Source organism: Lycorma delicatula, chromosome 1 (assembly GCF_047948215.1).
Source record: "Lycorma delicatula isolate Av1 chromosome 1, ASM4794821v1, whole genome shotgun sequence".
NCBI lineage: Eukaryota > Metazoa > Arthropoda > Insecta > Hemiptera > Fulgoridae > Lycorma > Lycorma delicatula.
In genome coordinates this window covers 3,454,981-3,480,517 of record NC_134455.1, presented here as the reverse complement: position 1 = coordinate 3,480,517, position 25,537 = coordinate 3,454,981, and the positions used below count along the sequence as shown (strand labels likewise).

General features: G+C 31.5%; 1 protein-coding gene across 4 annotated transcripts in view; it reads right to left on the bottom strand.

Annotated features, from left to right (window-relative positions):
- LOC142322468 (acyl-coenzyme A thioesterase 9, mitochondrial-like) overlaps positions 1–25,537 on the bottom strand; it is a 122,157-nt gene that overhangs the window by 27,965 nt on the left and 68,655 nt on the right. For all 4 annotated transcript variants that reach the window (XR_012755931.1, XM_075361646.1, XM_075361621.1 and 1 more), the window contains exons 7-8: positions 17,277–17,479; positions 2,872–2,957 (exon numbers count right to left, since the gene is read on the bottom strand). Coding sequence is in view for 3 of the 4 variants with exons in the window: in XM_075361646.1 (XP_075217761.1) it covers positions 2,872–2,957; positions 17,277–17,479 (289 nt within the window). In the remaining variant the exon portion in view is untranslated. The remainder of the gene's footprint in view (positions 1–2,871; positions 2,958–17,276; positions 17,480–25,537) is intronic.

The following is a 25,537-nucleotide window of genomic DNA, read 5'->3' as shown; positions in this document are numbered from 1 at the left end:
TCTTTTTAGCTAGCGCCACATCATCCGGATATTGCATTAAGCCATATTAGCTTGGTTCCCACCAAATGCAACAAGCATTACCCAGCCTATGGACTAGGGTATAATTAAATGTCTCAAATTACACTACCGTAGATTTTTAATGAAATCTCTGTTAGCAACTACTGAAATGGCATGGTCAACTACTAACGGACTAAATCTATATCAGTGATCGAGGCTATAATTTGGCTGTTGGAAACATTTAAATGCACATCGGCAGAGACAGTTCAACAATGTTTCCATAAAGCAAACCTTCAATTGCACATGACTACAGAAACAGAACTTACGACATTTGATGACTTGCAGGAAGAACTGAACTTATGAAAATATAATTGCTGAAGATTTTGTTAACATGAACAACTTATTAGAGACCGAAGCTGATATAGAGAATATAGATAAATTTATTGACATCGTTGAGAGAAAATTGACAAAGACAAAAGCAATTCTGATAATGAGGACTGTAACAGCAACAAACGATACAAAAACTAGATAATACAGTGCAGCGTTATCCAAGCTATTCTATTAGACCTAAAGGAATTTTACTTACAACAAATGACTCAGAGTTGTTTAACATAATTTGTAAGGCCAGAATGTTGTCAGAAAACTTAGTAGCTGAAAGTAAAAGTTCAGTACAAAAAAAATAACTAAAAGTTCAGTACAAAAAAAAAACTAATTTTTTTATAATAAAGACTAAATTACATAATGAACAGTAATAAAGTACATTTAGGTTCATTTAAATTATGTTTTCTTATTAAAGCGTATTAGTTTAAGGTACTGAAATCTGTTACTCTTTAAAATTATCTGTTCCTAAATCTAAGATTTTTAAATTAAAATACAATAATTGTTTACAATCCAGTATACTGTTCTGTATATACTAACATAAGATAGAAATTTTGTGCTTACGAATTTGCTAACAAACAACTGTACAATTCACTGCTAAAAATGAAATGGGGTTCTGGTAAGTACACTACCATATTTTTTTCTTTTTAATTGTATAGTCCACTAGTTCATCCCTGTATTCACCAGAATCATGTTCGGAAACAGAAAATATTTTCGGTCCCGCAAAATTCCGTTAACTCAGGTTTTACTGTAATAAATGTAACTTCAGATTAACACAGTAATGAGAATAACATTTTTTAATGTGGATTAATAAACTATTCATTAAAATTTTGAAAGCATATTCATAAAATGTTCCATCACAAGTTATCATACAAATTACACGGGTGAAAGTTACACTACCCCATATAGAAAAAAACATATGTGGAAACCAATATATGAAAAAAATTACTCAATCTTAAGAAATAAATAACTATTAAAAAATTTCATAACCTACAGTAATTTTATTGTAATAAATGTTCAGCATGTTCTCCATTTGCAGCTACACAGACATCAACACATATCATGTTTCTTCAACAGCCACTTTTTAACTGCTACAGCACTGATGTGGGATTATTTTGACTTTAATGTTCGAGTTGAGTCAATCAAGTGTGCAAGAATTATTTCTGAACAATTTTGTTTTAAGTAACCCCCAAGAAAAAATCAGTGGGATTTAAATCTGGTGACCTAGGTGGCTGTAGACTGCAGAAATGATTTTCTCCCTAAGGATTCATAATGTTACATAATAAAACAGCAACATTATGTTGTTGCTTCAAATTTCATATTGGGCCCTCTATCCAGAAAATTATGAAATAATTTTTCTTTCTTGTGAACTCAAATCTTTTCTGAATATAATGTAATCTTGTGGAAAATATTGGGGGTACTCTGCATTCCAACATCAGTTGGAACATCAGCTGGTTTATATAGCCATTTAGATGAAACCATGCCTTGTCACTAAAAAAAATGTTATCCAGAAACTGAACAAAAATGGAACAAAATGGATAAACCATTTACAATAACTGAGTTCTTTTACTATGACTGGGTTCTTGCAATTTCTGCATGACATGAATATAGTACAGACATAATTTTACTTTCTTTGTGGCTTTGTGGTTACTTCTGTATGACATTCCAATCTACTATGATAACCTCTTCTTAATGACTTTCAAGAATATTGTACAAAAGGATGCAAGGAAACACATTCTAAAGATTTGTCATTTAAAAATGTTGGATGTCTGTATTCTTTGTTTTTCCTGTTTAGCCTCCGGTAACTACCGTTTAGATAATACTTCAGAGGATGAATGAGGATGATATGTATGAGTTTGAATGAAGTGTAGTCTTGTACATTCTCAGTTTGACCATTTCTGAGATGTGTGGTTAATTGAAACCCAACCACCAAAGAACACCGGTATCCACGATCTAGTATTCAAGTCCGTGTAAAAATAGCTGGCTTTACTAGGACTTGAACGCTGGAACTCTCGACTTCCAAACCAGCTGATTTGGGAAGACGCGTTCACCACGAGACCAACCCGGTGGGTTGGATGTCTGTATTGTTTTCATCCATCTATACTATCAATTTCTCTAAAAAAAACAACTATGTGTAAACTATGTGACTTATTGGGTACATTTGATATAGAAAAAAACTACAGCAAAGTCTTCCTGGCACTTAAAAAGAAATTGCAATTTAAATAACTCACAAAAATAAATCTACATTGAAATGGTTAAAGCATACAACTGCCCTGACTGACAAATAGGGAGAGATTACTTCATTGATAAGTGTGCATTATTGCTACATAGTCAAGATTAACAACCCATCATGACAAAAATAAACTATATATAAAAGATCAATTTTCATTGTGAGGTTAAATTGAATTAAGTAAAACTAGTATCACAAATATCAAATTAACTACTAACAAGAAAAAAAAATTAAAATCTACTTAAAAAAAAACAGAATTCACTTACCAGTGTACAAATGCTGTCATGAATGCAAGTTCTAAAGCTTGTCGCATTAGGAAACCTCCAAATACTTTATTATGTAAATTTCTATCCTGAAAAAATGATTAATTAAAGCATTAATAAAAATTATTTATTAAAACAAAATTATTAATTAACGCAGTAAGCACAATGGTATCTAATAAAGAGCCAAATGAATTCATAAATAAATTATGAAACATAATGAAGTTTTAATACACAGGTGAATCAATTATTCAGTTTTAAAATAAATTTATCATTCATATCTTTTTCTTTTGTTTATCAAGGAAAAAGTTGGATGTCATCATTTTGGGAAAATGGCTTGGATTGGCCAGATTTTTATTATGTAAAGAACTAAAAAGATAAGAATCCAATAAGGATCAGGAATTAGAAATTATCTGGTACATTACTACAAAGAAATTTTAGATGGATATTTGCATACGTATTTGATGTGTGTGTCACTTCAAAATGAAATAAAACTACCTACAAGGATTAGTAAAAAGAAAAATCAAGTTAGAATGTAAGACGATTTCAATGTGTCTTATTTTTCGGTTAGTTCAAAACATGAATATGATAACACAAAAGTACAAAAAAATAATAAGACAACACATAAGAAAATCCTTCTATTATAAGAACAGAAATTTACAGATTAAATACAAAGTAGAACAGTTATTAGATAAATGATAATTAAAATTTCAGAAGGAGTATGGATATAACAGAAGGAATTTTGAATATCAGGTTTAGAAGTCAATAAAGGAATGACAATGCAACATAAACAGCATTTTAGGTATTAAAAAAAAAATTAATTAATAATATGGTACGAAATGTATTTCACATTTTAAGGAGAAAGAATATGTATAGATTAGAGAGTTACTTACAATCTGCACAAGAATCAACCATTGTGAGAAATATGAAAAAAAGGAAACTGAAAGGCAGAAAAAAACGACACAAGGATATAATCTACCTTTTGCTTATCAATTTGTCTATACAGTACAACCCCGTTTAACTGGACTAGATGGGACTGGACATTGTTCGGATGAATGAAAGTCCGGATAATCCAGAAATGTATAACATACATACAGTACAGCTTACTGAAATCACTACAGTATTAATGTAAGATTTTGAAACTTAACATCAACTTAGTACATATTAACAAATAACTTATAGAGTAATTGAAATACAATACGTGAAACACAAATTCAAATTTTACTTATAGCACCATAATATTTATTTTCTTTTAAAAAAAATCCTTCATAGTTTTTTGCTTTAATGATGATGATCGGTTTTTTGCTGCTTGTAAACACTTTAGAATAAACAGTTGATAGGCAGACGCTTCATTTTGATTTTCAAAATACAACATCAGCTTTCCAAGCATATCCATAACTTCTCCATGAGAGATCACTTGTGTTTCTTCCTTGAGGAATTCGTCATCTGAACTGCCTTCTGTGTTTTCGATATCAGGATGTGAATTTGAAGGACACGATATCATCATCGCTTAGGCGCTGGTGATCTACATCATTTTTTTAGCCCGTCCACTTAGCTATGTCTTCATCTTCGACAGCACATGAATCTTCTGAACAATGAATAAGTTGTTTTAAGGAACTGTTATTTATTTCAGCAGTCGTCTCAGTATTGGATTCAGATTTCACTTCTTGCCAGATTTTGTTCCAACACTTTTTGAAAGTTGAAGCACAAATTTCGTTCCATGATGAAGCACACTCGTAAATTACTGTTCTAATATTAATTTATTTAAGCTAAAACATTTATTCCAGCTTCCTCACTATTTCTTTCAATAAGTTTTATAAGTAACTTTTTTCTGTAATGTCATTTGAAGACTTCTATTACACCTTGATCTAATGAGTCCCATCATTTGTGCAGGTAAAAATCTTACAAAGATTTCACCATCTCTCAAGTCATCTGCATCTGGATGACAGGGAGCATTGTAGATAAATGAAAAAGCTTTTTGTGGTACCTCTTCTTTGTTTAGAAATCTTTCACTTCAGGGATGAAGAAAGCCATTTTTTAAATATTTCACAAGACTACATGCTGATTTTTGTGACCTGTTTATACATGGAAGTGGTGCATTCAAATTAATATTCTTCGGTTCTCGAGGCTTGGCTGATTTTTCTATCACAAGAAGCGGGAGCTTCAACTTGCCTGACGCATTACATCCTAAAAGAATTGTCACCTTTCTCTTAAAACTTTACGCCATTTAGCAGCAGAGTCCAATTTTGAGGCGAGAGTTTTTTTAGGTATCATTTTAAAAAATAATCCTGTCTTATCAGCATTGTAAACCTCTTATAATAAATATAAATTCTCTTCTTTTATATAATTTGAAAATGTAATTTTATAATTTTTGCTAGCAGCATGATCCCCTGATGGAATATGACAGCTCAGTGTTGACACTTCCACTTATCTAACCGACCTGAACTTACTGTGAATGACAGATCACCACCTAATTTGTCATTAAAAATTAAAGCCTTAGACTGTAAAATGGCACTTGATATAGAAGGAACTCCATGCTCCCTCTCTTGGGTAAACCACATAAATAAAGCTTCCCTAGCTGACTATTTTTTGCCATTCTGATAGTCGCCGTGTTGCCTAAACTAACATTAGCCACCATTTTCAAGCAGAAATCTTTAACCCCTTTTCTGTGATTTTTCCAGTCTGAAACAGTTTGCTTTCCTACACCTAATTCATCACAAATCTTTTTTACAGATTCCCCCTTTTTTATGCAAAATAGCACATTAAATTTTTCTTCCATAGAAATGACCACCCTCTTTCATTTAGTGGGCATTCCACTAAATTACACCGTGTAAAACACAAAATTTCAATCACGATTACTACTGTAGCAATCCAATCACACTATTACTACTGTACTACCGAGCATCCAATCATAACACTTACTAGTACTATACTATTACTTTGCATCCGATCATTAACATTTCATCAACCTATTCTTAGAATGAGCAATAAAATGATGGCAGGATGGTTATGTTTGTAAACAAACATTTTTGGTGCACGAGTCATTATAAATACTGTACAAAAATATTGCACAACTTTATTCTCAGAGAAAGTAAATGTTTGCAGTAAGCAGTACATGAATTATCTAAAACTGAATTCGTACATACTTTTAATAAGTACCACAGTATGTAAAAACTGTGATACAAACTGCCAATAAAATGGATACATTATACAGTAGGTCTACTACTGCATTTCTTTATTTAATTTATTTCAAAAAAATAAATTTACTACATACTACTGTATTACAGAACACATTTTATTTAAAAAAATTAAAAATCCCATTTCCGATATCGGTCCAGATAATCTGGAAGTCCAGTTGAATGGGGTTGTACTGTATTACAAAATAACCTGGGAACTATGAGAAGAGTTTGGCAGCAAATCAATAATCCATGCAAATAAAACAGATATGAAGATTCAGTGTTATTTTCTTTTAATGGAAAATAAAATTGAATTAGAGGAAATACCGAATAATGGGTTCACTAATACAAAGAATTAAGTTAAAATACAAAAATATAAACAGATGTAATAAATTTTGGCAGAAAGGTAAGTAATGAAAAATTAAATACTGACAACTTTCTCTTCTTAATTACTACAATTCTGTTAAAGATAATTCATAGTAAAACAAGTAAACTGGAACAATTTCAGTTATTAATTTTCAGTATTTTGACAAATACTTTGAACGCTAATAAACTCGTAATAGTTTTCTAAGTTTAATGTCGTACAGGATATGTTCTTATAAAGATTTTCCAGTAGAAACCAAATCTAAGTCAGTACAACAAAAGTCACCGACACCCACAAATTAAAAACAAGTGAGGACTCGAGTGAACATATAGCTGACTGATTTTATTCAACTACCGCATCATGAAATTATGCCAGAAGGTCAAACTATCAATAAGCAGTACTATCTGGAGGTTTTTTGTCATCTTTGTGATGCAAAGATGACAGAAACCTGTCTGGTGCAAAAGACCAGACGTGTAAAATAATGCAAGTGGCAGTGGCATCACATTAAATCTGGGATTTCTTGGTCAAGCATGGATTCCTCAGGTTCTCCACTCACCTTGTAATTTCTAATTTTTTCCCAGCTAAGATTGTACTAAAGGATACTAGTAATTAAACAACTAAGTAACCAGTAAGGAAGTAATTAAGACTGTATTATGTAAGTAGAGGAAGTTAATATTTACTTTGTCGTTATTTCCTTTTCTGCCAAAATTTATTACATTTATTTCTTGTGCACTTTAACTGAATTCTCGTCTAGCAGTGAAATCATATTTGAAATCTAGGAGGGCAGAATGACAAGAGTAGCTGGAGTACAGAGTAGCTGGTAACCATTACAAAAGAGGACTACAAAAATGTTTCCAGCAATGGAGGACTGCTGTTAAATTTATGGTGTCACTAGACATTTTTTTCCAAGGCTAACAGTTAAACTTTCTGAAGAAACCTTGTTAACTCAAGTTAATATTCAAAGTATTTTCATATGAAAATTCAAAATAAATGTGAAAACTCTGCATAAAACTAATAAATATTCCTAAATTCCACAGGGTGTATGTTTGTGATTGTAAAGCAGACTGCTACTTCAGTATTTTTTAATAATTTCTTTGAACTCCATTTTTATATTTTATCACGATGCAGATTTCTTATCTTTTAATTTCCTTCAAACAGTTATTTTCATAACAACATTGTTTTTTGCAAGATTATACATAATAAAAAAAAAAAATGTAACAGAATTCAATAAGAAATTCACACTAAAAAATACAAAATATTTTTTTAATTATTTCAATTTCTTAAGTGAAGTTATAATGAAATTAGGAGTTAGCAAGTTATTTGTAATGTCTTATTTTTCAACATGTTTTTTTTAATAGTCGTTTAATGTTTTTATGTTGTTTTTTTAAAGAAAAGTTTGAGTTTTGCACAATGTTTCTTACACAAATAATAACATACTTTTTTATATTTTAATATACACACACTAACAATTAATGGTTTGGTATAATTCTTACAAATATACAATACTGTAATTAAATCTGTCTTATTTATTAATTACAAAATATTACCTACATATCTATTTTATTTATATTGTCATTTTATGTTATCACAAATCAAAATTAGTTGCAATATTTAATTTTCAGTTTCTATAGTACAATTATCAGATGTTTATGATTTTGTTTTATACAAATGGATGCTGTTGCATAATCATAAGTAATCCAACAACAACTTAATTAATGACAGAGAATAGCATAGAACTGATTACAGTAGTGGCAACAGAAGCACTCCTAAGTAGAATATTCTAGATCTTGTTTTATTTTTTTAAAATTTTTTTATTGTTTGACCTACATTGGACCACTTTAGTCAATTTTTATAAGAATGGTTTTTCAGTTTCCTGTTAGCCCAGTACTTCTTCATTCTTTCGGATCTTAACTTTCTTTCTTTTGTTTTTCAAATCTTCCACTGTAATTTTGAGTTCCTTCATGTCTTCTTTGATTTCTGTAATCCATTTTATGTTGGTTTTGCTATTCTATAATTTTTCTATTATTTTCCTGATGATTCTATTTTCCGGTGTTCTGATGAGGTGTCCCAAGAATGAGATCCATTTCTTTTTTATTGTGCTGGTTACTGGTTCTATTTTTTTGTAGACTGTTTCATTTTAAGTGAACCTCCAGTTCTTTTGATATTTTTTGTTTATGCACGTTCTGACTAACCTTCTTTCTATCTTGAGGATCTTGTCTATTGCTGCAGAATTGGTTATTTTGAACATGGTCTCGCTCATATATGTAATTTCTGGTTGTGTGACTGTTTTATAGTGTTTTAATTTTGTTGCTATCGAGAGACTTTTTTTGTTGTAGGTAAGATGCTGTGCCCTAGTCAGTTTGTTTATTCTGCTATGCCAAGCTGATTTTTTTGTTAAGGTTAAATGATATGATTTCTCCAAGATACTTGAATTTTAATCTCTTGGCAATTTACTGAAGTTTTATTTGCAAGTGGGGGGGATTGTTAACATTATTTCTGTCTTTTCAAAAAATATTTTGAGGCCAATTCATTGTGCTGTTTCTTGCAGTGATTTTTTTTATGTTTAGTTTCTTGTATGTTGTTTGCCAGAAGGGCCAGATCGTCCGCGAATCCTAGGTAGTTTAAATTTATGTTGTCTCTACGTCTTCCAATTTTTATATTCTTTGGGTTGACTTTATACCATTTTCTCAATATATATTCCAAAACACAGTTGAACAGCAGTGGTGAAAGAAAGGCCATCTCCTTGTCTCAATCCAGTTTTTATGATAAATGGTTCAGAGAATTCCTCTCTAAACTTGACTTTGGATTTTGTGTTTGTTAATGTGAGCTCTGTCATCTTGACCAGTTTTGGGTGAACTCCGAAGTTTCTTAGTATATTTAACATTGAGGGTCTATGGATACAGTCAAATGCTTTTTTAAAGTTCACAAAAGTTACAGACAAAGATTTGTTTTGTTTTTTAAAGTGTGCCATGATTAATTTTAACGTGAAATTTGTTTTGAACAGCTTCTCCAAGGCCTGAAGCTTCCTTGATATTCATCCAATTCACGTTCCAGTTGTTCCTTGATTCTATTGTACAAGATTCTGGATAAAATTTTATATGTGCAGTCCAGTAGGGATATGCCTCTGTAGTTATCTGGATTGTCTTGTTCCCTTTCTTGTGTAGTGGGTGAACTATAGCCATTGTCCATTGGTCAGGAAGTTTTTCTGTCGTCCAAATTTTTGATAGAGCCATGAGTAGGGAGGTCTGAGTTAAGTTGCCAGCATATTTCCACATTTCTGCGAAAACCTTGTCTTCCCCACTTGCAAGTTTTTCAGCTCCTTGAGTGCTGTCTCAACTTCTTGGGCTGTTGGGGGATTTACATTTTCTGGTTTGGATTTTTTGGTTTATGTTGATTTTCAGAAGTTTCCCTGGTTTTCCGCAGTTTAAAAGTTTGTTGAATGCTTCTGCCATGATTTCAATGTTTTCTTTATTATTATGTACTATTTTTCCCTCCTTGTTTTTCAACATTAGTGTAGGTGGGTTATATTTTTGTAGTCGTTTTCTGAAGGTGTTGTAATAGCCTCCAGAATTGGTTTTATGGTAGTTTTCCTTGATTGAACTTATTAAGTCTTTTTCAGATATTTTTTAGTGTTTCTGATGGTTTGGATGAATTTTTTTCTGATATTTTTAAGGTTGATAACATTTTCTTTTGTTTTATGGGTTTGAAATTTTAACCGTGCTTGGTGTCTTTCTTCATGCATTTTGTCACATTCTGAAGTCCACCAGGCATGTTTTTTACATGGATTTAAAGGGGCTAAATTTGCAGCTTGTTTTAGAATTTGTATCAGTTCTTCTAAATTGTCAGTTAATTTTAAGGTTTGTGTGATTTCATGATATTTTTCATTCCTGACAAATTGATGTGGGACATATTTTCTTTTTTGTTTGTTGGCATTCACTTTCCTCATTCTTTTTGGGAGGATTTAATTTTGATTTTGATTAAGTAGTGGTCTGAACCCATGTTTGTTCCTCCAAGTACTTTTGACAATGTGGATTTCTCTGTTAAAGTGTCTATCATGCATATGTGATCTAGCTGTCATTCTCCTTTCCTCCAGTCTGGATGTTTCCAAGTTTTAAGTTCACTTGGCCTTCTTTCGAAATAAGTTAATTTAGAGATTAAGTTGTGTGCTCGGCAGAGTTCAACAAGTCTTTGACCATTCCTGTTCGTATGTTTCTGTGGGGCTCATTTCCCAATAATATCTCTGTATTTATTTTCTCTTCCCAGTTGAGCATTGAAGTCCCCTATTAGGATCTTAACATTGTTTTTATTTACTTGGTTTATGATGTGTTTGAGTGTGTAACAAAATATTTCCACCTCTTCCATGGTCTTTGTCAAGAAATTTTTCTCATTAGTGGGGGCGTGGGCGTTTATTATGGTATAGATCTTGTTTGTTGTTTTTAAGGTTAATGTTACAATTCTTGGTGAAATGGCTTTAAAATCAATTATAGAGTCTATTATCTTTAAGTTTACTATAAACCCTGTTCCAAATTGAGGGCACTGTTTCACGACTTTTTTCCAGCTTTCCCATTGTAGATTCTGTATCTTTGAGATTCAATTTTACTTAATTATTAAATAAACTAGCACCTGGAATGTTTTAGATAGTGACATTCTACAAAAAAATCCTAAGCATCACAGTAACTTCATGAATATATTTTAGTAATTAAAAGTTAAACAATGCAGGGTACAGATTTTTTCTGAAAAGATAATTAACTGATGTTCATAAAATTTGTGCAGTATGGAATTAAATAAAAATTTACCTTTGCTTCCTATCATTAAGAAAGTGTCTGATATGTTCATTGTTTACTATCGGTGATCTGTTGCAATGTTGAACAATTTTACAACTTTGTAAAAAATGCCAGTATCTTGTAGAAATTGTAAGGGACAACTGGAAGGCCCACAATATTTAATTTAGAAAAAATGAAATTAATTTTTATCATTTTTTTAAAAACTCTTAATGTCTTCTTTTTTCAAAGTAGGATTTTTTCTATTTTAGAAAAAAATATCTGAAAAGACATGGATAAAAAATGAAGATACTCTCAAGCATTTTTTTTAATTTTGAAAAAACTGTCATATTTATTAGAAACTAATGTTTAGACAAACAAAAAATACTTAATATGAAACATTTTTGTAGTATAATAATGAGGTACAACTATGAGGTCTGCTTATTCAACTCAGGAAAAATGTATCTCAATGGCTATTACAAACTTTCAATTAATTGTGTTGAAATGACTAAAAATCCTCTACTTAGTACGGGCAATGAAGAAACTATATTTTTTCTCAAGAGAAAGAGTTATGCTTGTTTGTTGCTTTATACCATCTTTCCCAGTCTAATGAATGTGATTTACAAAAAGCTACAGAAGTCCAAGATTCACCAATCAAAGTTACTTTCTCTAATGTTATCCATTGATCTGCTAGCCCTTTATGCCTTTATGATGGAAAGAGAATGGGAAACCACTTCAGTCATCACTTCCTTAGTAACTTCATGTTTATTATTCTTGAGCATGGCTAAGCCATTCTCAACCATATCAAATTGAAAACGGTTACTTTATTGTTACATAATAATATGAAAACAAAGACTGCTTTAGTGCTGCTGACAGAAGTTTGAAAAAAAAAAATAATAGTACAAAAATTTCTCAAAATTTTCAAAAACTTCTTTATACTTTTTAGTCATACTTTAATCAAATTATTATCATACATTGCATGATTTAATTAGCAGGTTAATTTGGATTTCAAAAGATAACATCATAAATTGAAATTTCTAATATATTTATAAAATATCACACAAATTTTCAATCAAACATTTACTACACAAAGGAACAAAATAGTGAGTTTTTGTAGTGAAGTCTTATATATATATATATTGTTTGGTATCGTTCGCATGTTTGTTGCGTGCTGATGTATGTTGATGTGTGAGTGTAAGGTAGTGAGGATTCTTGGGTGCGTAGTTTCAGTGTGTGGTGAGATCTTGTGAAAGACGGATGTGTGTGTCGTCTTAAGCATTCATAGTGTTAAATGTTACAATATCTTAAATATTCAAATGTTACATAGTATTACAATGTCTTAGTATTCATTACAATAAAAATGTTATACAGTCCACTATTGTGTGTGTTCATTTAGTGAAAAAACAAAACATTTTTGGTCCTCCGGGCTGGATATTTGAAACAGTGAATATAGTGAAATCACAATTAACCAGAGTGAGCACGGTCAAGGAGCAAATCATTACGTGTTTTTGTATTCAAGTCATAACAGCAAGACGTGGGTTCGTGTTTGTCTGTTGATGCGTAATCGGCTGTAGTAATGTGATTGGTAAGCAGACTTGGAGACGGCGTGCAGGCTTATCAGTTAGCAGTCGGAGAGATAAGTAGCTAATTATAAAGTTATTTTCATCACCAATTTATTTATTATTCCATGTTATCGTTTTATTTAAAATTATTCCTATCATTTTAATTCTTACTTTTTGCATTCCATTTAATTCACATTCCTGATTGTTTTCTTTCCTGGTTAGTATAGTGTGAGTAAAAAAAATGTCAGATCTGGTGCAATTAAAAAGGGATCGTGGAACACCCAAGGCCAAGGTCACTAGATTTAACACATTTTTTGATAGCAAGGCCAACAAAAGGGAATTAGGGCAATTAAAATTAAGATTTGATGTATTTAAAAACGTGTTGCTAAAGTTCGAGATTATTCAAACTAAAATTGAATCCCTTGATTCAGAAGGTGCTGAACAGGAATGGGAGGATTTCGAAAACAGATATTTCAGATTAGTTGAAGATGTTCAATTGTTTATAGATCAAAATTCAGTTAAATCGAGTACACAATCTTTTAGTGAATGTGTGCAAGCATCATGTCCGGTAAAACTGCCTCCAATTAAATTAATTGGAGGCAGTTTTACCTTCCAATTTTCCATGGTCAATACGATGAGTGGGCCTCTTTTTCAAGTACGTTCTCATCAGTTATTGATGAAAATGTTTTACTCTCAGAGGTGCAAAAATTTCAGTATCTTAAATCTGCATTAAAAGGTGAAGCATCTTCGATACTTTTAGCTTTAGAAGGGACATCGGACAATTATAAAATAGCGTGGGAGCTTTTAAAATCCAGATACGAAAACAAACGATACTTAGTAAATAAACACATGAAAGCTTTGTTTAACCAAGAAAAAATTGAGAAAGCGACTGCAAATAGTATTCGACACCTAATAGATAATACCCAAAAACATATTAGGGCACTTCAAGGTTTAGGCCAACCCATTAAGCACTGGGATACTGTAATGATTCATTTAATGACTAAACAGCCAGACAATACAACTTTTTGTGAGTGGGAGGCATCAAATAGAAGCAATGAGATTCCTACATTAGCTGAGTTAATCAATTTTTTGGAACAAAAATGTCAGGTGTTAGAACCAATGGAAGATAGAAACATAGTGAAACGTTCTCAGATTTCACCTAGTTTCGATCATGGTAGATTTAAGTCATCAAATAAGAATAAAAATTTGTCAGTAAATTATGTATCCTCTTTAAACAAACGTGCAGTGTGAAAAATTTCATCCTATTTATTCGTGTGAGAAGTTCTTATCTTTATCAGTGTCAGCTAGGGAAAAAGAGGTGAAAAGATTGAAACTGTGTTTCAATTGTTTATCAAGCAAGCATAGGAGTACTGAATGCACTTCTAGTTGCTGTAAAACTTGTGGGAAAAAGCACAACACTTTATTGCACTTTCCGCAGTCACAGATACTTGGTAAGGTAAAAATGTCAGGTAACCACTCAAGTGGCGATATACAAGGGGGTGAGGCAACCAATGACAAGGTTCAGCCTACAATTGTGGCTCATTGGAATTCAAATCAAGTAAATCTTGCTGTGCTATTATCCACAGCGGTAGTGGGAGTTGTTGAAAACAAGGTGCTCCTCATTTATGTAGAGTTTTTTTAAATTCAGGGAGCCAAAGCACTTTTATAAGTGAAAAATTGGTTAAAATATTAGGGTTGACACAGAGTAGGAGTAATATTGCAGTAAGTGGCGTGGCTTGTTCTACCACACAAACAACACAGTGTACTCAATGCAAAATTAAATCGCGGGTAACTCCTTCTTCAACAACTATTGATTGCATAGTTTTAAAATCAATAATCCAACCAATTCCAACATTTTCAATTGTTAAAAATGAGATTAAAATTCAACAAACCCAGAATTTCATAAGTCATCTGACACTGATCTCCTTACTGGAGCAGAACATTTCTTCAATCTGTTATGTGATGAAAGAATAAAACCGACTGGAACAGCATTAATATTTCAAAATACCATGTTCGGGTGGATCCTGTCAGGGAAGATCAAGGCAAATCAGGTGGCTGGTGCAGCAGTATGTTGTAATCTGTCTGTTGAAGAAAGAGTTGATAAACAGTTGCAACAATTTCGGAAGGTAGAAGAGATTGATCACACTGTCAACCGTTCCCGATCAAATGCTGAAATTGAATGTGAAAACCATTTTGTAAGAACAATCAGTCGTGATGCAGATGGCAGATTTGTTGTAAGCTTGCCAATTGAAACTCCAGAAAAGTTAGGCAACTCTCGAGAAACAGCAGTGCGTCGATTGAAGGCTTTAGAACGACGATTCAACATAATGTCAAACTGGTGCAGCTGATTGTACTATCTCCACTGAATTAATTTGTGCAAAATCACGTGTGGCACCTATAAGACAAGTGTCCTTATCACGACCGGAATTGTGTGCTCCAGTCCTGTTATCTCAACTGGTCGTAAGGATAATCTCAGCACTCAAATTGACTTCAACACCTACGTGTTTTCTCTGATCAGACTCGACAGTGGGTTTAGCATGGATAAAATCTTCATCTAAACAGTGGAAAACTTTCGTAGCAGTTAGAGTGGCTCAAATCAGTGAATTAACCAGTCATTGTGAATGGAGACATGTGAGAAATGAAGAAAATCCAGCAGATTATGTGTTTCACGAGGGCTAAGCCCAGGAAAAATTGCTGATGTAGTAATGTGGTGGAAGGGCCCAACTCGGCTTTCCAAAAGTATAGATAATTGGCCTCAGTCAGAATTGAATCAAAACGATACAGAGCTCAACATGGAACTGAAAAAGGAGAAGTTGATGGTTATGGTCACAAGGCAAGTAGAATTTTGGAATTTATATTCATCTTTATCGACGTTTCAACGAACGGTGGCATACTGTTTACGATTCTCTGACAACTGTAAAAAGAACAAGAAGGAGCGTGTGCATGGTTCATTAACCCTATCAGAATTGAATAATGCTCTAAATTGTTTGATTAAATTAGCACAACAGGAAAGATTTGAGAAGGAAATCAGACAGCTGAGCAAGGGGTTACAAATAACCAGCAAAAGTGTTTTACGTATGTTACATACATTTTGTGACAAAGATAACATAATCCGTGTTGGTGGAAGGTTGAGGCTTTTAGATTTAAAATTTGCTCAACAACATCCAATTGTGTTGCCTGCAAAACATCAATTGACCAATCTAATCATGATACATGAGCATATCAGGCAGCTGCATGCTGGCCCTCAACTACTGCTTGCGTCAATTAGGAGAAGGTTTTAGCCTCTGAATGGACGTAATACTGCAAGGAAGATTCACCTGCTTCAAGGTCAAACCTAAAAATTCCAACCAGTTAATGGGAGAACTCCCAAGAGAACGTTTACAGCCTACTCGGCCATTCCTAAATACTGGCGTTGACTATTGTGGGCCGGTTATGGTACGAGCAAGCAGAAGGAGGGGAATTATTCCAGACAAGGCGTATATTGCAGTTTTTGTCTGTATGGCAACAAAGGCTGTACATTTAGAGTTAGTAGGAGATTTAACAACATTCCTTGGAGCTCTTAAAAGATTTATGTCAAGACAGGGAAAGGTGTCTCAATTGTTTTCAAACAATGCCACCAATTAACATAACTTAGATGGAACATGGGACGCATACTCCAACTTCATCCAGGGAAGGATGGATGTGTCAGGGTTGCAACGGTTAGAACTGCAAATGGTGTTCTTAAAAGAGCTATCACTAGACTCTGTCAATTACCACTTCAAGAATAGACTACCATACAAATTTACATACATATTTTTTCATATATTTTTTTTCCTGTTTTCAAATGCCTTTACTTGCATGTATGTTCGTTACATTTTTTTGATCATTTGAAGGTGGCCCTTCAAGGTGGGGGGGTATGTTTGGTATTGTTCGCATGTTTATTGCCTGCTGATGTATGTTGATGTGTGAGTGTAAGGTAGTGGGGATTCTTGAGTGCGCAGTTCCAGTGCATGGTGAGATCTTGTGAAAGACGGATGTGTGCGTCATCTTAAGCATTCATAGTGTTAAATGTTACAATATCTTAAATATTCAAATGTTACATAGTATTACAATGTCTTAGTATTCATTACAATAAAAATGTTATACAGTCCACTATTGTGTGTGTTCATTTAGTGAAAAAACAAAACATATATATATATATGAGTAATGGTGAAATGTTGTCAAATTCAAAACCACAAAAACTCCTGTACAAAGTTTTTGTCATTTTTTTATGTCAAACGGATATCAGATTTGTCATCTGCAACCGGAAAAACCCTGCATAGCCGTTTTGCAGATTTTTCTATTTTTTACACCCACACCCTTAATTTACCCCTGTATGGAGGAACGTTTGTAAAAGTAATGGTGGAATATTGTATTGTGATACCCAACCTTAGTAATAGTGCAAAATTTCATCAATCGGCAATGTCAGGTAGTATGTTAAATTAAGGATGCAAGATTTGAGGACAAACATGAAAAAAAAAACATTGTGAGTTATTGAAAAGCAAGTAAAAACCTAAATGATTAATTTTACCTCAGGATGAGAAAATAAAACATTTGACAGCTCTGTGTCTTTCATCCATTTTGAATTTTCTACAAGAATTTTCCTACTTAGGGTAACATCTCGAAGGTCACTGGTTTTCAAAAACATATCGTGGATAATATACTTTTCTTCTTCTGTTGGAGGTTCTTTTAACAAAGACATCTTCACCTCTGAACTTCTTTGTTTTGAGCGTGCTATGTAGTAAACAGAATAACAGAAATTAATTTAAATATAATAAAAATTAAATTTAAGATCTTTTAATAAGTGAAAAAAAAAGAAATAGATACAGGATAAAAAACAATATTATTGCAAAACATTAACTAATTAATTAAAAAGCAATTTTCTACTAAAATGAATCGACGAAGTCGGTTTAATTAAATAGTATTAAAACATTGATTTTTAATTCAAAATAAGTAAGAAACAAATAAAGATGAATAACATTCATGATTTTATAAACAGATCCAAAACTCGAGTAAAAACCCCTACACTAAATTTACAATTTTGTACTGTATATATCCAGTTACAATTGTCTAACTAGCATTACATAGGTGAAATCTACATTTAGGCATATTTACACTTTAAATTTTTAATATACTACAAATAAGTATGGGTACTTAGAAAAAAAAAATTATATTGATTTCATATACTAATATTAAACCAAAGGTAATTATTAAAATGTTGCTGAAAAAAAAACAGGTAAAGTTTTTCTATTGCTTGGTAAAGTTTTTCACAGGTTCAACTTGCACCTAGTAACAAGTTATCAAAATTGATTATAGTTAATGGATTAAGAAACAAAAAACACATGAATAATAATAATAATAAAATTATTAATATTTTAGTTAACTGTTGCACACAATATAAAGCTTTTAATCGTATATGTACAGCAATTTTTTATTAAAATGGAGAGAAGAATAAATTGGATTGACCTTTTCCTTTTCTTATCTGCATACAGTCTTCCTCAAATAGGCATTATGAGAATATCAACAGCTATCCTACCACCAACCATCATGGTGTCATAGAGGCAGCATCTTTTAGTTGCTGATGAAAGAAGTTATTTCTTTAATGGTGCACAATGGGTGGAAACTTTGTCTGTTGAATTGTCTACACACTTTGTTTTTTATTTGGTGATCACACAAAAAACCTAACTACAGGCTGGGATGTCTATTGGGTAAATCTGAGCTTGCTATTTCTAATAAATGTCTAAATTGTAATATTTACATATACACTGTCTATAAACACATTGCTCAAGTGCTGAATTTGTCCTCAAATTCATCAGAATGTAATTTTTATTTTTGAACATTTATCAATAATTGTAATGGAAATATTAAAAAAAAATCATGAAGCAGAAAGCATAACATAAAAAAACACTGCAGAAATAAAAAAAAGTTGACCAACACATATGAAATATGATCTGGAATTTTTCTGCGCAGATTGAGGAAAAACAGTAAATGTAATGGGGTGCTGCGGGTAGTTAATTGGATATGTGGGGGGGGGGGAGCAACTGGTCAGACTTGCCTGTAGGTCATGTTCCCATGTCAGCAGAATGTCTGAGCAGGAGGTACCATCATCCATTGTGGAACAAATTTCTTCTCAGTAACAGTGTCAAATCCTCTGAAATTTTAACTACACTCCAGGTGCAGTTCGAAGATAATACCTGGTCAAAAACTAAAGTGTTTGATCGGGTCAAAAATTTTGAAGTTGCCGAGATGGAATTGAGAAAAAAGTCAGAAATACCATCCTGGATCTGTCAATGATGATAACATTCAGGGTGTTCGTGACCTTGTGAAAGATGACTGCTGCATACTTGTCACTGAAATTGCATCAGAGGTGGGCATAAGTATTGGAAGTGTGTATACAATGTTGCCAGACACTCTTCAGTACAGCTAAGTGTCAAAGAGGTGGGTTCTACATCTTCTCGGAGACATCTTTTAATAAAATTTCAATATGATGAGAAGTATCAAAACATCATTTACATATCTCAACCAAACTTATGAGAAATAATGAAATGTTCTTTCAGTTTTCAATTCTTGGTTATCCAAACACAATCAGGAGATTACATTTTTATTCCATCTATTTTTAAAAACTATTATCAAATTAAAAATTCTTTTGATTTATAAATAGATTTAACCTTATTCACTTCTCAACTTTAGTCATTTATTGATTGTTGAACTAAAAAATCTCTTTTGTTTCCTTAATGGGAATGTGGGACTGTAGTGCAGTAACATAAAAAGTATAGAATTTTCTCAATATAGAATTATAGATGCACTTAATATGAAGGTAGAATTTTATTTCAAAATGTGTTATTCCTTTAGAAGAGATAAAGATTCCAATGGGATGAAGGAGAGGTTCCCTTGTTACCCTTGAACCTCTGGCTTCCCATCCTTAAATTAACAAAAATTGAAATATTCAAATTGTTTTTTTCAAAATATATTCTACTTTTAAAAAAGTTAAATATTAGGAGAAGAGGTTTATGCTCTTTTGGCTTATAATCTGTAGTCCCCTCAATTAGTAGACATTTATTGCAAAAACTGGAACCATTCTTTATAAAAATGTATTCCATGTTCTAAAAATAAAAACAATTTTATTCCGAGGTTTAGTCCTATTTGCCCTCCAAGAGTTTCTAGCTCCCTTTACTTTAAAATTGTCTGTAGATTCAGTTCCTTCTTTTTCAAAGTAACATGTCTCTTGGATTAGGTTAATAAAAAGTTTATGATGTTGAAAGTTAGAGTCATGTTGCCCATCTAGGTACTCTTTATTATCTTGAATCCCTTCATCTAATAATAACACTTTTAGAATATTTAAATCTTAATTTCAAAATGCATCATAATAATCTCAATGATATCAAAGGGATTAAGGGATTCATTGCCAACTCAAGCCTTCAATTGATTAAAATCAATTACTTCCTGCTGTCAAATTATAACTCAATAATTTTTACATTCTAAACCTTCTTTTTCAAAATCACTATTTTTTAATATGTGAAAATCTCGATAAGGTTTGGGGTCTTATGGCGTCCACCAACACCCTTTGTCATAAAAATTTTACAGGCTTGCAATTAGCCTAAAATGATCTGTGGATGATGCCTTTACTTGGTGAAAATTTATAATCAGAAGTTACTGTTATTCATAGTACATTATTATATCCATTTGCAAATAAATTGTTAGCTTTCAACTGTTATATTCATAGATTGTTAAATATTCCGATCTTAGACGATAATTTTGAGAAGGAATTTAATAATAAGACAAATAGCTGTAAATAATGGTTACCTTTTTTTTTTTTTGTCTTCAGTCATTTGACTGGTTTGATGCAGCTCTCCAAGATTCCCTATCTAGTGCTAGTCGTTTCATTTCAGTATACCCTCTACATCCTACATCCCCAACAATTTGTTTTACATACTCCAAACGTGGCCTGCCTACACAATTTTTCCCTTCTACCTGTCCTTCCAATATTAAAGCGACTATTCCAGGATGCCTTAGTATGTGGCCTATAAGTCTGTCTCTTCTTTTAACTATATTCTTCCAAATGCTTCTTTCTTCATCTATTTGCCGCAATACCTCTTCATTTGTCACTTTATCCACCCATCTGATTTTTAACATTCTCCTATAGCACCACATTTCAAAAGCTTCTAATCTTTTCTTCTCAGATACTCCGATTGTCCAAGTTTCACTTCCATATAAAGCGACACTCCAAACATACACTTTCAAAAATCTTTTCCTGACATTTAAATTCATTTTTGATGTAAACAAATTATATTTCTTACTGAAGGCTCGTTTAGCTTGTGCTATTCGGCATTTTATATCGCTCCTGCTTCGTCCATCTTTAGTAATTTTACTTCCCAAATAACAAAATTCTTCTACCTCCATAATCTTTTCTCCTCCTATTTTCACATTCAGGGGTCCATCTTTGTTATTTCTACTACATTTCATTACTTTTGTTTTGTTCTTGTTTATTTTCATGCGATAGTTCTTGCGTAGGACTTCATCTATGCCATTCATTGTTTCTTCTAAATCCTTTTTACTCTCGGCTAGAATTACTATATCATCAGCAAATCGTAGCATCTTTATCTTTTCAATGGTTACCAAATGAGTCTAATTGATCAAAACTTCAGAATATATTACACAAAATGGCAATTACCAAAGATTTTCCTTCTAGCAAATCACTCCAACAAATTTCACACAATTACTAATATAGGTAAATCCATAAAGAAAATTAATAAATATTTCAGAAATAGGATATTGTTTTAAAATATAATAATTCACTATGTAAATTCATTACGAATAACAAAAATAAAACTGATACAACTTAAAAAATCAGAAGTTTAAAACTTGAATGTGGTTCATGATAAAGTTTGTATTGAACTGACAGGTAGATTCCTTTGTGAAATGTATAATGGACCACAAACCTTATTTTATCAATAACAAGAGGGATTCTTACTACGGCTGTCAATGTAACTGATGAAAATCATCTTTTTAATGACAATTTCAAAGTACTGCAAGTTAAGAACAAAAGTTTGAATCTGAAAATTTTTGGGTTAATAAAAATTAATAAACTTAGAAATTGTAATTTACTTTTAAATTATCAATTCACTGTTCATTGTTATTAAACTTATAACTTTTATCTTAACTTATGTTAAGATAAGCTTTGAATCTAAATTTTAGTACCACCCAATAGACTTATTAATATATGTGTATATATTTATCAGTCTATTTAGATAAAGTGATAATAGGGAGTGTTCCCTATTATCTTTATGTACTTTATCTCTATTGATTTAATGCATTTACCTTGTTTGTATCTAAATTTTAAGTTATAGTATTCCATTCTTAACATCTGAAGAAGGTATTGTGTATGTTTGAATAAATCAAAAAACATACATTGGTTTCAATTTTCAATTTTTGATTTTAGCATAAAATAATTTGAAAAATGAATAACTGTTGAAAAAAGTATGCGTAAAGTGGAACATCTGTTTTACATATTCTCATTAAGTTGGCAATATAACAGCAGAACTACTTGTAATAAAACATGTATTGTTAAACCATACTGAAACATATTCTATCTTTTAACATGAAATATTTATGAACAATTCCCTCTCAATAATTTTAAAATGTCCCTCCTGCATACATAAAAATTACATTTTGTATCTCATAAATTTATTTTAGAAAGGGAATCTTGGAGAGCTGCATCAAACCAGTCAAATGACTGAAAACAAAAAAAAAGAAAAAAATTATTTTGGGAATAATATTTACAGTTTGTGAGTAACAGTAACACATGACCACCACCTTGGTGGAATGAGGTATCTTGTTAGTATTTCATAATCCTTTTGATAATATCAAAGATTATCATTTTAAAAGCAAATGGTATATACTCATCAAAATATCACAAAATAATCACTGTTAGTCATATAATCTATAATAAAACTAAATTAAAAATAGATAATTAAACCTTGCTAATTTTAATTTTAAAAGCTCCTTATTTCTAATCAAAAAACAAATTTTGTATTAAAGGTGATGAGAATGTTTTCTTGTACTGATGTTTTGTTTCAGCATTAGTATACAATATCCAGTTACAGTGTGGTTAAGCAGTCATCTTTATTTTGATAGTGCTGCAAAGACATGACAGTTCTAAGAAGATGTTTTTCTTTGGATCTATCAGTCAAAAATTTTGATGCCCGCCTGAAACACAACTACCTATAACCTAATTTTTGTGTTACAATTCTGTGAAATATTTGAAAATTCATTTGATAATTGTAAAATTCTCAGTTGTTTTTTTCCATAAAAACCATTTCAAAATTTACCTTATACATAACATTTGGTCCATAAACATTGCAAATTTTTATATGAATTTTAGCAGGAAATTTGTTTATCATCATTAGAAAAAAAGACTGCTTGAACCTCACACTTCATTGGACTATTTATTTTAGCTCTTATGACAATTAGGTTATTTACAATAACTAACGCAAGTGTAATTAGACTGTTGTTGCAAAGATATCTACATACAAGAAAACAAGTTGGGCAATTAATATTACTTTCAATGTGATATTATTTCATTTCCTTGCAATAGTCTGATCACTAAGGATGATTGTTTCAAATCATATAGATTAGTAAAAGAAATTAAGGAGAACTTGGCAGTAAGTCAACTTGTCTTAAATTTATTTTTTAATGTCAAGGTAATATTAAGAAAGAGTGAATTTTGTTTCAGAAGACATCATCAGTAATAATATCATAAGTAATACCTCTTCAGTTTGATGAGGTTGCTGCTTGTGAATCGATGATCAACAAAGACATAATTGGTTCAGTTAAAAGTACCAACAAAAACAAAGAATAGAACACCAAGAAAGAAGAACCAGCAATTCTAGTGAAGGAAAAAGACCCCACAAACATTCTACACATCTAGCAATGAAGAAACGCATTTTGAGGGTCAAAACACTCTTGTGAAGTGCAAAAATGAAATTGACCTCTGTTATTCAAAATAAAAACAAATTAAAACACTGACTTTTATTCAGTCTTAAATATTATTAATTTTAACAATTTCCATGTCAAATAAAAATTGTATTTTTTTTTTTTATTACTTTTCCATTGATAATTGATTAATTTCACTGATTAATGTAAATAATACAGATTATTGAAAATACAGATTTACATTTCTTTTAATTAGTAAACTAAAAATAATCTGAGCTTTTGCAATTCAAAATCTATTCTCTGACCTCAAAAATGTGAAAAACTCAATAAATCAAAACCACTACTATAATTAAAAGTAATTCTCTTTTTCTTTACATTTAAATAAGTGATAATCACCTGTATAACATTGTCTTAAATGACAATGTGATACACCCTGTGATTTTACCCTGTTCTTAAACACTGTAGTGAAGGCTAATTTATGAGAATATTTGCAAAGACTTAAAAGAAAAATATAACATAAAAAGTTAACTGTAAGGAAATCCCTTATTTTCTATTTAAATGACCATAACGTTAATGATGAACGTGTAATTCTAGATGAAAATTACAATAAAAGTAATTTATAAACAAAATGATAACTATTGTAAAATAAATTTTAAATATAACTAATTGATATGCACAGAATTATCAGAAATTTAAATCTCTACAACTCATGCCTGTGAAAATAAAATTTTATGATATGAAATACTCAAGTAAATAAACAATGCAAGAAATTAAACTAAGAAGACAAAAAATTCAATTTAAAATACCTATAAATATTTCTAATAATAAGAATTAAAAGATGAGTTAAGGAAAAAAGTATTTTTCCTAATACCCTTTGGTCCTTTTGAAAGGCATCTACCAAGATTTCCACAACATCCTCAAGCCATCACAGCAGAATGTAAAGCTAATTTAGTTTATGTAAAACTAATTCTTATGTAATTTATAAAAAAAACTCACTTTCATTTTAAAATGCAATACTGTTTACTATATTTTGTACAGTACTTAAACACAGTTTAGTTCTTAAGTTCTCACAAAGAAAATCCTCTATTATTTTAATATAACTAATAAATAATAAGATTAATAAATATTATTTAGAAAATTCAGTCCACATTTAAAAAAAATTTAATAATATTCCAAATCCTTTTTTCTCTGTAAAAAAAATAAGATTTTATATATACAGTAAATATTGTTTTTATGTTAGACGAGGGTAAGTCAATTATTATCCGCAATGTAGTTATAAATTTTATTACAATACAAATACGAAACTTACATGTACATTGTTTTTCAACATAGTCCCCTTGCACTTCAACGCACTTGGTCCATCGTTGCACAAGCTTCCTGGTGCCCTCAAAAAAGAAGGTTTTTGGTTGAGCTGCAAGCCAGGAATGCACTGCTTCTTTCACTGTTTCGTCCGAGATAAATCGATGGCCCCTTAATGCCTTTTTTTAGTGAACTAAACAAGTGGTAGTCAGATGGGGCAAGATCAGGACTATATGGAGGATGAGCCAGTACTTCAAAGCTGAGTTTCTGAAGTATTTCAGCAGTGTGGCCAGCAGTATGTGGACGGGCATTGTCGTGCAACAAGACAACACCTTTCGACAGCAGTCCTCAGTGTTTACTTCAAATTGCAGGCTTCACCTTGGCAGTAAGCATCTCACTGTAACGCGCACTGTTTATTGTCGTGCTCCTTTCTTCATAATGTTCCAGTACCGGGCCTTGTGAGTCCCAAAAAACCGTAAGCATCAGTTTTCCTGCGGATGGTTGGGTCCTCAACTTTTTTTTGCAGGGTGAATTTGGATGTTTCCACTCCATACTCTGCTG